This window comes from Bos grunniens, chromosome 10, assembly GCF_055505025.1.
Source record: "Bos grunniens cultivar Pamir isolate PY7600 chromosome 10, Bosgru_T2T1.0, whole genome shotgun sequence".
In the NCBI taxonomy this organism is placed as follows: domain Eukaryota; kingdom Metazoa; phylum Chordata; class Mammalia; order Artiodactyla; family Bovidae; genus Bos; species Bos grunniens.
Window position 1 is genome coordinate 81,529,005 of NC_141174.1, and position 14,113 is coordinate 81,543,117.

Sequence of the window (14,113 nt, forward strand, 5' to 3'; positions counted from 1 at the left end):
GGGTCTAGGTCCAGATGAGAGGCAATCCTTCCCTGCCCCTCCAGCCTGGATGGCAGTGCTGTGGCCACGTCTGAGCGGTCTATACTCCAGTGGTGTCCAGCTCCATGGGAGGGGCACATCTGCGTGTAGCTTCATGGAGCCATTGCTGTCCACTCCCAAATACCAGCTGAGAATCAAAGGTTTCCAGTGTGTCCATGGAAGCAATGTGTGCGTGAATATATGTGGGGGAGGGAGGTGGTAGTATGGGGGCTGACCTATGAGAGAGCCTAGGGGCATCATGCAGGGCAAAGATGTGCTGGGGTCTGAGAATTCCCAGGGAGAGCGCCCTCCCCAGGACTCCACTGCCAAGTGTCTACAGCTCAGAAGAAAAGGTGGTGGCAGGACCTTAGCCTGTATCCTCAGGGTTTGGTTTAGGGTGGGGTCTTGCCTGCTCTACAGGAAGTGCTCTGCCCTGAGATTAGAGCTGCCCCAGGAGCCAGGATTCCTTCCTGCCCCCACCGCCAGCACGGCCCTGACCTTGTGTGCCACAACATTGCCCACCCACAACCCTCAGCATCCCACTCTGGCCACACAGAGAAACCACAGTGCCTCCCATTCCCTCGATGTCAGCTCCCCCATCTCTCATCCATGTCTCTTCCTGCCCCTGGCTGAAGCTTTAGCCTCCTTCATGGTGCTTTGGTTAAAATTCCACATTTATTGTCTCCTGGGGCCACAAAGACAATTCAGGTGAAGGCTTGATGGCCCTCAGAGAAAGTCTAGGCTAGCAGCCTCAAGTCCAGGAGGCAGTTGAGAAGCTGCTTCAATTCTTGCTATTATGATACCTCCTATGGCCCACTCCAGGCTTCAGGTTCTTGCGGTCCTTCTTTTGAACTTCTTCCTTGAGGGGTGCACTGAGGGACCCTATCCACGCCCCCAGGCGCCACGCCCTTCGTGGATAAGGCAGTTCCTCCTTGTATAATCAGGCGGTTGTTGTTTCCAATCTGTACTCCTTGGCAGTTAAAGATGGTAGGAAACCATGGCCCTTTAAGAGAAAGAGTGGAGATGTTGGGAGGATTAAGTGGCTGGAGATTTATAGTAAGGAGGAGCAGCAGGATGGAGGGGCAGCGACACCTCGTGTTCACCCTGGGGAAATGCAAGTGTGGGGTCTCGGACTGTCTTCAGCCTTTCCCTTCACGCTGCACCTTCAGAATTGGGTTTGCAGAAGCTAAAGAGGAGTGGCAACTAACATCTGAGACTCTGATGTTGTTCAATCACTCAGTCGTGGCCGACTCTTTGTGACCCCATGGACTGCATTACGCCAGGCTTCCCTGTCTTTCACTATCTCTGGGAGTCTGCTCAAACTCAAGTCCATTGGATTGATGATATTTGGGTCTTTTCTGATGGGTGACCCTCTGGACCAACACAGCGACAGTGGAATGGAATTTAGAGGTTCACAGAGCTGGTGTTGGGGCAAGTCCAAATGCTCAGGAGCCAGGTTGGCTTTGCTGTGTGACCTCCGTGGCTGTCAGTTTCTTCATTTACAAAATGAGAAGGCTGGGGTAGGTGGGCTCTAGCCCTTTCTCATTCCCCCTCCCCAAGTACCTGGGATCTGTATTTGGTCTTGAGGAAGAAGCTAGTAGAAGAATTAAGCAGGGAAAGGAAGGAGTGGAGAGTGGGTACCTGGTACCAGATTTGGTGCCGGCCCTCTGGGAGGCCAGTTGGTGTCACATCTCTCAGCCCCCTACAAACAACACAGGCTCTCAGGCTCCCTGTCTTGGGGCCTATTCCCTTATGGCAGACACCCTCAGCCCCAAGTGTCCCCTGGCAAGCGGACAGGATTCACAGGAGTCCCAGCGCATCCTGTAGTCCTGCCAGTGTCTCACCTGACTCCCTTGGGGTCCAGGACCTGGGGTCCAAGCAGAGGTGGGGCAGGGATTCTGGGTTCTGAAAGGTAAAGTCTCTGGAGTCTGAGGAGGAGGTCGGGCTGTTGAATCTGAAGATGTCTCTGCTGTCCAGGCAGGTGGAACCTGCTCTCTCTGGACCCTGATGCTCTCAAGAAGGTTTGTACATTTTTCAGGAACAGAGCTGGGGCACCCCTCGAGATTCAGGTTCATCATTTCAGAGACCAAGGAGTCATGGCTTCCTGTGGTTTCCCTAGGACTGTCTATTTCTGTCCTTTCCAGGCCTGGGCTGTTGCTGCCCCTGTGCTCAGAAAGGAACTCCTTCACCTGTAAGGATGGGGAGCTGGCTGGGCATGGAGGTGGGAGAGCAGGAGTAAACCCAAGGGAGTTGGGTCCATGTCTGTTGCCTGGGAACTCAGGGATGGGGTGAAGAGAGGGGGGACCATAGTCAAAGCTTAGAGAATGGTGGTCAGTGGGGTCATTGAGTGGCCAAGGGAGCCACGTTGTGCCATCCTGCCCAGCTCCTGGATGGGGGTGTTGAGCACTCACCATGAAGACTGCAGCATTCATCTTTCTCCCAGACACATCTCCTTTATTTACCAGATCAAGGGCTTTCTTGGTGTTTATTCGGCATTCTAGAGAGAAGGCAGAGTGGGTGGCAGGTGAACAAAATTTCTTTTCCGGGGGAAAAGCCCCTGCTGACAAATTCAGGCCTATCTCGACTGCCAGCTGGATGGCCAGCACACCTTGGAAGGAAGGCCTCTTCTGGGGCTCATGGCTCCAGCACTTCTGCATCAAATCTGTCAGTTCTTCCAAGCCGGGAGTCTCAGGCCCAGACGGGGGCAGCTCAGTCAGTGGGGGCCGGATCTGCCTCTCACACACTGCTTCCCGCACCAATGATGTCTGGGGCACTAATAGGGTGGGGGTGGGGGTGTGAAGAGAAGGCATTCAGAGTATGAAGTCTACCCCATCATGGAAAGGGGTGGGGAGTGCAGGAGATGTGAGGAGGGAGTCGGGCAGTCTGAGCAGGTAAACTGGAGGAGGAGGAGGGCTTGGAGATTGGGAGACTGGGGGCTTAGGGGAGGGGGGCACCTGAGGTGAAGGATCCCAGAGTCTGTCTTACTCTCAGCTTCTCTTCCGGCTAGCACTGCCCACGTTAGGATCCCAAAGCTGCAGTAGACACAAAGCTGAGGCCTGACCCAACTGCTGGCAAGATCCCTTTTCATACAGCATCCCTTCGAAGGATCCAGACAGGTGTAGAAATTGGGGATATATGTTTGGATATATGTTTGGAGTGGGTGCCTTACCTGTAGACATCACTGGCCCTGGAGGCTTTCTGGTTTATATTAGCCAACAGTTCTGGGGCCAAGTAGGCTGGGGTGCACCCTGACTCCCCAGATCCTGCCCCTGACTGTGAGCCTCCCTGAAATGTGGACAGGCCAAAATCTGCCACCTGCAAAAGGGAGATAAGAACGAGGAGATAGGGGATGGAAGAAAAGGGAGATAAATAGGGGGAGATAGGGAATGGGCAGGTCCAAGAAACTCCGAGAACGCTTTTCTTACCCCCCTCCCCCCAAAAGTGCAGGCCCAGCCTTGTAAAGACAGTATGGAGGGTTAGGGGAAGGGTAGGACCAGTGGGCCTCTGGTTGGAGGTCTGGGTCCCCTCTCCATGGCACTGGGTTGAGGTCTGAGTCTCCTGGGCTAGATCAGCCACGGATCTTTGGAGGGCCCGGTGGGGTGGACCTGTGGACCTGACCACGTTGGTCAAGGCCTCTATCACCTGGTGTGGCAGGGGCCAGAGCTCCAGGCTGGGCCTTGACACCTGGGCAGCCCTGTGTCCAGAGGGAGATGCTGAGGGTATTCAGGAGACAGGGCTGCAGCAGATGCGGGTCCTATGTCCCGCGGATGGGGTTGAGCAGCTCTGGGGCAGGACTTGGTCCAGAAGATGGGCTGGGTGAGGGATGGGCTGACCTTGGCGTGCAGCTCTGAGTCTAGTAGGACGTTGGAGGGCTTGAGGTCCCGGTGGAGAAGCACTGGGTTCTGGCTGTGCAGGTAGCACATCCCGAGCACCAGCTCCTGCAGCAGCTGGCAGAGGAGCGGCCAGGGCCGAGGGCAACGGGGCTGTAGCAGCACCGCCAGGGAGCCGTTCTCCATGAATGGAGTCACCAGAGCCGGCCCAGACACGTACTCCCACACCAGCTTCTCGGTGACCCCCAGCAGGGGCAGCACATTCGTGTTACGCAGACTGGACATGGCCTTCACCTCCCTGGATATGGCCCTCCTGCCCTCAGGAGAGGGGTGCCGTCAGCTCTGAGCCTGAGAGATCCTTCCCGCCGCCCTCAGGCCCCGCCCCGCGGCACAGCGGCCCCTCCTCCCCGGCCCAGCCTCCCGGACCAGACCCCCACCTCGGGTCACTCACGAGTTCACGATCTTGACCGCCACTTCTACGCCCCAACTCCTGTGATGTGCCCGGAAGACAGAGCCAAATCCGCCCTTGCCTATTAACTCCGGGTTCTCCAGTTCCTCGATGGGCACCAGCGGGGCTGAGGCACCGCTGGGCCTGAGAGAGGGGGCCACGTAACCAGCCGGCCGTGGGCCCAAGGCCTCCCTGCTCCCCTCCCATCCCCACCCCTCTAACCGCCCCCCCACCCCACCCCCCGCCACCGCCACCTCCGTGACTCGGCTCAGCGCTGTTAGTTCGAGCCCCAGCCCCTCCCGTGTGACCCACTGTGCCCTGGTCTTGGCACGAGGCGCATCCATATCTCACTCTCCACTCACCATAACGTAGAGCCAGACATCAGGCTGGAAGATGAGAGAAGCTTCTGGAAGTTGCGAGCCCCCACGGATGGATGAAAGAGGAGTTGAGGGCTGGGAGAGGGGTCAATCTCCAGGCTCCTTCACGGTTCCGCTTCCCGCTTCGCCGGGTTGATCTCTCTGCCCGAACCACTTCCTTCTTTAATTGATGCCTCTACAGTCCCGCCCCGAGGGCGGGGAACGGCACAGAGCAGGGTGCAGAACAGAAACTAGTGCTGTTCCTAAGGTGTCAGGTCAGGTCCAGTTGTCGCTGGGTATCCTCACCCTCCAGGAACCCACAGCCACCTCCTACCGCTGGTCTCTCTCCCTTCTTCCACAGGATTCCCAGCTCCAGCGCCAAGCCTGGGATTCCGCGGCGGGGTTGGGGGGAGTGGAGGGTTGGGTGGGGGGTGGCGCTGAGTAGGATGTCATGGTCCTAGGACTCTGTTCTCCCACAGCTGCCCTAAGATCATAGCTAACACTTTTCTAAAGCTCACCACATGCCATTAGCTCATTTAATCCTCACATCAACCCCAAGGGGATAGGTACTGCTTTTGTTACTTCTTTATAGGTGAGAAAGCACTCAGCGTTTAAGCACCTGGTCAAGCTGGCTCTGAACCGTGAAGCTTTGCCATTTTCGCAAAGGGGTCAGCTGGTGGGGAAGGTGACTAGGGAAAGTGTGGCGTGTCCACTGGGCTCTATTCCTTCCGAATACAGACCTCTCCCAGGGTGCTGTGGTCAGCTAGGTGAATTAGCCCACCAGAGAGTTGCTGATACTGTGGTGTACACGGCAGTGGAGACACCGCAGAGCCTCTTTGCCCTCTCTCCCCACAGCCACTCCTCCATTGCAAATTCTCTGGTTAATATTAATAAATCTTCCTGACAAACATGCTCTGGACAAGGGTCTTGGAGAACTCAGGAGCTTGGGGAGACTTAAGGATTCAGGGTTGACAGAAGGTGTTCATACTTTACCTGCCCAAGGCCTGACGGTAGCTGAAGGTTATGGAATTAGATACGACCAGCCTTATGCACTCAGTCCTTCATGAGGAGACTCAACCCTGTGGGTCGTGGGGCAAGACTTACTGGAAGGTGCTCACCTTGTGGAACTTTCCATCCTGTCCAGGGGTCCATGGACTCCTCTAGCCGGAGCAAAAGCAGCCAGCAGTTAACTGTGGTTTCTCCAGAAACTGGAGCTCCAGGATACACATCTGGAATTCTGATGGAGTCAGTGCATGCTATTTTTGACCTATTTAGGGAATTCTTAAACTGTAGTCTGTTTAAAAGCTGGTACAAGGTAGGTACCCAATAAATATTTGTTGAATTGGATTAATAAATGAACAACCCTAACTTTTTGAGGCTTCACTGAGATGCTAATCATCCCAGGTGGTGCTCCATACTCAACAGAGAGGAGCTAGGAGGTTGGGTTTCTTTATGGTTTGGGGTGTCTTCTTGTACCTGCAGAGTTGACAGAATTCATCTGAAGTCTTGTGGTGATATGGTGGTATCTCACAGAATATAAATGCAAGTCTGGCAGTTCCTCAAAAAAGTCTAGTTCAGGAGCTAAGAGCCATCAGAGAGGACAGTCATTCCTTTCATGATTCTTTTTGAGCTCATGGTCTCAACACCTGGCCTCCGTTTGAGGAGAGTAGTCAGAAAGGAGTTAGAGGTGCATTTAAAAACCTTTTACAGCTAGATTTCTTTAGATTGACCTACGAGCCTGAGAATCGGAAGAAGTTACTGTAAAGTGTAAGATTGGGGATGGTGTCAGAACCTATAATAGTTTTTGACTCAAACCAACTTGGGCTTCCCTGATGGCTCAGTGGTAAAGAATCTGCCTGTCCATATAGAAGACACAGATTTGATTCCTTGTCCAGGAAGATCCCACATGCTGTGGGGCTACCAAGCCCGTGTGCCACAACTACTGGAGCTGTGCTCTAGAGCCCATGAGCTGCAGCTGCTGGAGCTTGTGCACATTTGAGCCCATGCTCCACAATAAGAAAAGCCGCTGTGACGAGAAGCCCTCGCATCACAACTAGAGTCTTCCCTGCTCGCCGCCACTAGAGAAAAAGCCCACACAGCTACAAAGACCTAGCTCAGCCAAAAATAAACAAAAGTGCCCACTAGTTTCCAGCAAATGTATGAAGAAAAAAAAGTCCATACTCAGGCACATCATCAAGAAATTTTAAAAAAATATAAAAAGCAAACCAAGCGTCTTTAAGAGAAGGAGGGGTAGGAAGAGGAGCCCGGAGTGAGTGCCTGAGAAGACCTCTGCTTTCTTCTTCCAGCAGTGCGGAACTGGCAAGGCAGAGCTGATTCCTGGAGTTTGAAGCTCTGGCCTTTTCTGAGGCCGGGGACACCTGACCCTGGTTGTCCCAGGCCTTTGGAGTCTATTTGGGTGTCTCTCATCCCTTCAGTTCTCTATAGCTGATTGTCTTCAGTGACCTTCAGCCCATCCTTTGTACCTGCTCTGATTCCCTATTTCTAGTTGCTGGGATGCAAGTAGGGGCAGAGACTGTGGTCTCTCTTCTTGAATATTCTAGCCCTAATTCTCCTCTGTTGTTTGATTAAGAGATTTCAATTATAGACCAAATTGTATTAATTGAGGTGACAGCAAAAAAGATTATGGAGAATTTTTGTTTTCCTTGCTGCTGCTGCCGCTGCTAAGTCGCTTCAGTCGTGTCCGACTCTGTGCGACCCCATAGACAGCAGCCCACCAGGCTGCCCCATCCCTGGGATTCTCCAGGCAAGAACACTGGAGTGGGTTGCCATTTCCTTCTCCAATGCATGAAAGTGAAAAGTGAAAGGGAAGTCGCTCAGTCGTGTCCGACCCTCAACAACCCCATGGACTGCAGCCTTCCAGGTTCCTCCATCCATGGGATTTTCCAGGCAAGAGTACTGGAGTGGGGTGCCATTGTCTTCTTCGTTGTTTTCCTTAGTATTTGAATATTTTATATTAACAGGTATCACTTTTATAAACAGATAAAGAAAGAAAAAGTTTATGATGTATGCAAAGATTTAGCCAAAGATTCAGGATATTCACGGAAATGTTGTTTAAAATAGTGAAAAAATAGAAACTTAAATACCCAATAATAGGAAAAAGATTGAATACATTACACAGTGGAAGACTATGCAGCCATTAAAATGCTGCTCTAGGCCTGCATTTATTAGTACAACAGGGGTTTATCATATATCAAAGGAAAAAAAGCAGGTTATAAAACAATATATACCGTATCATCACATTTTTTTTGGTTTCCTTCAAAAATTCTCTTCCAGTAGTGTGACAGAGTTCATAGAAGCCTCCCATGGCAGAATACCTAAATGCTATATAAAGCACAACAAACGTATTTTTAAAGTAACTTGGTGAGGTCCTGCGGAAATAAGGATAATTTCCCAAGTGTGTCCCCCTGAAACAAACAAAGTAATACAAAGCAAAAAGGAAATCGTAAGTAAACAGAGAGGTCAACTAAGTAGAAACTTAGAGCTTTGGGAACTGGGTAGGGGTAAGAGAGTTTGGGGGAGAACCAGAGAGTAAAGAGCTACATGTGAGACAACTCTATTCTCCCCAAAGCTTGGATCCTCAAGGGGCTACATTCTTAACAGAAAGGAAGAAGTCCACCTGCTTGCAGAGGGAACCTACAAGCAAACCTATCCAGACTGCAGCACTAGATGTTAACATCAACAAAAATGTTAGCTTCCATGTGAGATCTGCTAACATAGGGATTTGTGGTTGGAATTTTAACGTTCCCTTTTTTTAAGTAAACCATCAGCTTAAAACGTTAAATGGCCCCATGTTATTAATGCTCCTTGAAGTCCAACAGAAGCAAATGGAATTCTCCCTAGAGGAAAGCATCTTAAATCCAAACTTCTGGATTAAATTCAGCCAAATATAAAACTCATCAAAAAATTACTGAATATAAATATGTAAGGATTCAAATCACCACAAATGAGTATCAGCAGGAATGATAATCAACAGGCTTAAATCTTTAAGGGGTCCAGAATTTGGAACAATCAGATGAAGAATCTGAAGCTGTTGGGAAGTGTTTAAAGAAACAGAAGATGGAATAGAAAACATAAACCAGAAATAAGAGGTTATAAAAATGCCCAGAGAGATGTAGGAAAAAAATAAATTATCAAGAAATAAAAAATTGTATGTAACCATTAAAATTAAAACTGTCATACAGAAGACACAGCTGAAGAAAGTGCACTAGAAGATGGACCTGAAAAAATTCATCAGAATGCAGCAACAGAGACAAGCTGATAAAAAAAGTTGAGGCAAAAGAAGCGAGGTGATCTTTCAGTCATCAAATTGGCTTCTCTATGAGGAGAAGAGAAAGAAAAAATGGGGCAAGGCAATATCTGAGGAGCAAATGACTGAAAAATTTCCAGAATTGATGAAAGACAGGAATTCACAAATACAGGAAGCATGATTTATGCCAAGAAGGATAAATTTGAAGAAATCCACATCTAGACACAATTCAGTAAAACTGCAGAACAATTTAGAACAACAAACTAAAGGCTAGAGAGAAAACATAGAGCATCTGCAAAGAAATACAGCTAAGCCAGTGGCACAATTCTCGGCAGCCAGTAGAAACCGGAAGACACTGGAATGATTCAAAGTGCTAAAATAAAGGGGGGAAAATCTATAAACATTGAATTGTATCCTCAGTAAAGTTATTTTGGGGACAAAGTTTATTTTTTTTTAAGACACTTTCAAATAAGTGAAAACTGAGTTTAACACCTACAGGGTCCTCTAAAGAAATTTCTAAAGAGTCGCCTAAAGAAATTTCCAGTGGATGTGCACCAGGAATACGAAGAAAACCTACCCCAGAAGGAACATGTGAAATGCAAGAAGGAATATCAGTTTTCTCATAAGTTCAACCACAAAATCTTTTAGCATCATATCAGACGCATAGAAATGAGAAGATGTGGTTCACTGATTTTAAAAAGGATCTGCTGGGACTTTGCTGTCTGTCCAGTGATTAAAAACCGAGTTTCCAATTTAGGGGTCATGGGTTTGATCCTTGGTTGGGAAACAAAGACCTCACATGCCACATGGCCAAGAAGAAAAGAAAAAAGCAAAAAGGATCTGTTACCAGCAATTCCACTTCTGGAATTGAAATTCCACTCAAAGGAATTGAAAGCAGTGACTCAAAGTCATATTTATACACCAGTGTATTTATTGGTGAAATGTAAGCATTATTTACAATATTATTTGTAAATGCAGCATTATTTGTAATAGCCAAAACGTGGAAACAACCCAAATGTTCATCAGCGAATGAATACAAAATGTGGTCTATGCCATACAATGGACTACTATTCATCCTTAGGAAGGAATAAAATTCTGACACATGCTATAATGTGGATGAACCTGGAAGCTATTATGCTAAGTGAAATAAGCCAGTCACAAAAAAGACAAATATTGTATGATTATACTGTTATGACCTACCTAGAATAATCAGTTCATAGAGACAGAAAGGAGAATGGTGGTTGCCAGGGGCTAAGGGGAGAAGGCCATGAGGAGTTACTGTTTGCGTGGTACAGAGTTTTAGTTTAGGAAGATGAAAATTTCTGAAGGATAGTGGTGGTGGTTATACAACAATGTGAATGTACTTAATGCCACTGAACTGTACATTTAAAAATGATTGAAATGGTAGATTTTATGTTATGTATATTTCACCACAAAAAGACCTGATAAAAATGTGATTCCATATATTAGCTAGGGAGATATGAAGATTTCTATTAACATTTAGTTATTTTGTTTGAACATTAAATTTTACTAGGGAGAAACATTAAACTTTCAGTTCAGTTCAGTCGCTCAGTCATGTCCGACTCTTTGTGACCCCATGAATTGCAGCACACCAGGCCTCCCTGTCCATCACCATCTCCCGGAGTTCACTCAAACTCACGTCCATCGAGTCAGTGATGTCATCCAGCCATCTCATCCTCTATCGTCCCCTTCTCCTACTGCCCCCAATCCCTCCCAGCATCAGGGTATTTTCCAATGAGTCAACTCTTCGCATGAGGTGGCCAAAGTACTGGAGTTTCAGCTTCAGCATCAGTCCTTCCAATGAACACCCAGGACTGGTCTCCTTTAGGATGGACTGCATGGATCTCCTTGTAGTCCAAGGGACTTGCAAGAGTCTTCTCCAACACCACAGTTCAAAAGCATCAATTCTTCAGTTCTCAGCTTTCTTCACAGTCCAACTCTCACATCCATACAGGACCACTGGAAAAATCACAGCCTTGACTAGACAGACCTTTGTTGGCAAAGTAATATCTCTGCTTTTTAAAATGCTATCTAGGTTGGTCATAATTTAGTTCCTCTTCACTTTCTGCCATAAGGGTGGGGTCATCTGCATATCTGAGGTTATTGATATTTCTCCCGGAAATCTTGATTCCAGCCTGTGCTTCTTCCATCCCAGCGTTTCTCATAATGTACTCTGCATATAAGTTAAATAAGCAGGGTGACAATATACAGCCTTGACGTACTCCTTTTCCTATTTGGAACCAGTCTGTTGTTCCATGTCTAGTTCTAACTGTTGCTTCCTGACCTGCATGTAGGTTTCTCAAGAGGCGGGTCAGGTGGTCTGGTATTTCAATCTCTTTCAGAATTTTCCACAGTTTATTGTGATCTATACAGTCAAAGGCTTTGGCATAGTCAATAAAGCAGAAATAGATATTTTTCTGGAACGCTCTTGCTTTTTCGATGATCCAGCAGATGGTGGCAATTTGATCTCTGGTTCCTCTGCCTTTTCTAAAATCAGCTTGAACGTCTGGAAGTTCACGGTTTACGTATTGCTGAAGCCTGGCTTGGAGAATTTTGAGCATTACTTTACCAGCATGTGAGATGAGTGCAATTCTGCGGTAGTTTGAGCATTCTTTGGCATTGCCTTTCTTTGGGATTGGAATGAACACTGACCTTTTCCAGTCCTGTGGCCACTGCTGAGTTTTCCAAATTTGCTGGCAGATTGAGTGCAGCACTTTCACAGTGTCATCTTTCAGGATTTGAAATAGCTCAACTGGAATTCCATCACCTCCACTAGCTTTGTTCGTAGTGATGCTTTCTAAGGTCCACTTGACTTCACATTCCAGGATGTCTGGCTCTAGGTCAGTGATCACACCATTGTGATTATCTGGGTCGTGAAGACCTTTTTTGTACAGTTCTTCTGTGTATTCTTGCCACCTCTTCTTAATATCTTCTGCTTCTGTTAGGTCCATATCATTTCTGTCCTTAATTGTGCCCATCTTTGCATGAAATGTTCCCTTGGTATCTCTAATTTTCTTGAAGAGATCTCTAGTCTTTCCTATTCTGTTTTCCTCTATTTCTTTGCATTGATCGCTGAGGAAGGCTTTCTTATCTCTCCTTGCTATTCTTTGGAACTCTGCATTCAGATGCGTGTATCTTTCCTTTTCCCCTTTGCTTTTTGCTTCTCTTCTTTTCACAGCTATTTGTAAGGCATCCTCAGACAGCCATTTTGCTTTTTTGCATTTCTTTTCCATGGGGATGGTCTTGATCCCTGTCTCCTGTACAATGTCACGAAGCTCATTCCATAGTTCATCAGGCACACTATCTATCAGATCTAGGCCCTTAAATCTATTTCTCACTTCCACTGTATAATCATAAGGGATTTGATTTAGGTCATACCTGAATGGTCTAGTGGATTTCCCTACTTTCTTCAATTTAAGTCTGAATTTGGCAATAAGGAGTTCATGATCTGAGCCACAGTCAGCTCCCGGTCTTGTTTTTGCTGACTGTATACAGCTTCTCCATCTTGGCTGCAAAGAATATAATCAATCTGATTTCAGTGTTGACCATTTGGTGATGTCCATGTGTAGAGTCTTCTCTTGTGTTGTTGGAAGAGGGTGTTTGCTATGACCAGTGCGTTCCCTTGGCAAAACTCTATTCACCTTTGCTCTGCTTTATTCCGTATTCCAAGGCCAAATTTGCCTGTTACTCCAGGTGTTTCTTGACTTCCTACTTTTGCATTTCAGTCCCCTACAATGAAAAGGACATCTTTTGGGGGTGTTAGTTCTAAAAGGTCTTGTAGGTCTTCATAGAACTATTCAACTTCAGCTTCTTCAGCGTTACTGGTTGGGGCATAGGCTTGGATCACCGTGATATTGAATGGTTTGGTTTGGAAATGAACAGAGATCATTTTGTCGTTTTTGAGATTGCATCCAAGTACTGCATTTTGGATTCTTTTGTTGACCATGATGGCTACTCCATTTCTTCTAAGAGATTCTTGCCCACAGTAGTAGATATAATGGTCATCTGAGTTAAATTCACACATTAAATTTTACTGGGAAGAAACATTAAACTTTAGATATATATAAATATCCAAATGTACAAATAGAAAAATGTTTAAAGTGATGGGTGGTAGGTTTTCAGGTGCTTTTATTTTCTTATATTTTATATTCATATTTTTCTATGTATTTTTTTTCTTTTTTTTCTATGTATTTTTAAATTTTTATTTATTTGGCTGTCCTGGGTCTTAGTTGGTGGCACACAGGATCTTCATTGAGTCATACAGGCTCAATAGTTGTGGCCTGTGGGCTTAGATCTCCAAGACATGTGGGATCTTAGTTCTCTGACCAGGTATTGAACCTTTATTCCTTGCATTGCAAGGCAGATTCTTAACCACTGGACCACCAGGAAAGTCCCGCTTATCTGTATTTTCTAACTCTCCTAAAGTGAATTTGATGGACTGCAAGGAGATCAAACCAGTCAATCCTAATATTGAATCCTAATATTGAAATCAACCCTGAATATTCATTGGAAGGACTGATGCTGAGACTGAAGCTCCAATACTTTGGCCACCTGATGTAAAGAGCCAACTCATTAGAAAAGACCCTGATGTTGGGAAAGAATGATGGCAGGAGGAGAAGGGGATGACAGAGGACGAGATAGTTGGATGGCCTCACTGACTCATTGGGCATGAATTTGAGCAAGCCCTGGGGGATGGTAAAGGACAGGGAAGCCTGATTTGCTGCAGTTCTTGGGGTTGCAAACTGAGCGACTGAACAACACAAAAGTCAATTTGTGAAAGTTATTTGGTAGGGCTACATCTCAGCCTCCCTTTTCCCGCAGGACTGGAGGTGCAGCAGCTTCCCTCTCCCACCTATCACTACCCTGACCTGGAAATCTATTCTGCTGCTTCCTCTTGACTTTGGCAGCTATCCATCTGCTGGTGTCACATTTAATACCTGATTGAAGTTGGCCCTTGGTGTTCCAGTAAGGAATAGGGTTTCGACAGACAAAACCTGGGAGAAGTGATTCCAGCAGAGAGGATGTCATGAGCAAAAGTGCAAACTTTACAGTGTGAACTTTGGGAAAGACAAGGGGTCCAGACTGGTTAAGTCACCTTTCCCTACCATAAGTCATTATTATCATCATTATCATCAATGATAAAAAGCTAGTCTTTTTTACACTTGATGGTTTA

At 47.0% G+C, this 14,113-nt stretch overlaps 1 protein-coding gene across 9 annotated transcripts; it reads right to left on the reverse strand.

Moving 5' to 3' along the window:
• Positions 1–674: 674 nt before the first annotated feature.
• On the reverse strand, positions 675–4,816 carry RIPK3 (receptor interacting serine/threonine kinase 3). 9 transcript variants are annotated; one of them, XR_015135227.1, is made up of 10 exons: positions 4,659–4,816; positions 4,300–4,440; positions 3,852–4,161; positions 3,188–3,333; positions 3,004–3,050; positions 2,627–2,791; positions 2,430–2,515; positions 1,863–1,923; positions 1,660–1,720; positions 675–1,021 (listed from the first exon to the last, which is right to left on the reverse strand). XR_015135227.1 is itself a non-coding variant. In XM_086322561.1 (10 exons), the coding sequence occupies exons 1-10, from the start codon at positions 4,676–4,678 to the stop codon at positions 825–827; spliced, it is 1,518 nt and encodes a 505-aa protein (XP_086178687.1). In that variant the 5' UTR covers positions 4,679–4,816; the 3' UTR covers positions 675–824. The 9 variants fall into 9 exon arrangements, 4 of the variants coding, with proteins under 4 accessions (XP_086178687.1, XP_086178688.1, XP_086178686.1 ...); XR_015135230.1 differs by having other exon boundaries at positions 2,973–3,050; XR_015135228.1 differs by having other exon boundaries at positions 1,863–2,207; positions 2,973–3,050.
• Between the last annotated feature and the right edge of the window lie 9,297 nt (positions 4,817–14,113).

Coding starts and splice junctions, on each gene's coding strand:
- RIPK3 (XM_086322560.1), bottom strand. CDS start 4,678: ATGTCTGGCTCTACGTTATG. Junction 4,441..4,658: donor ATGTCTGGCTCTACGTTATG/GTGAGTGGAGAG, acceptor CCCCTCTCTCAG/GCCCAGCGGTGCCTCAGCCC. Junction 4,162..4,299: donor GCGGTCAAGATCGTGAACTC/GTGAGTGACCCG, acceptor TCCTGAGGGCAG/GAGGGCCATATCCAGGGAGG.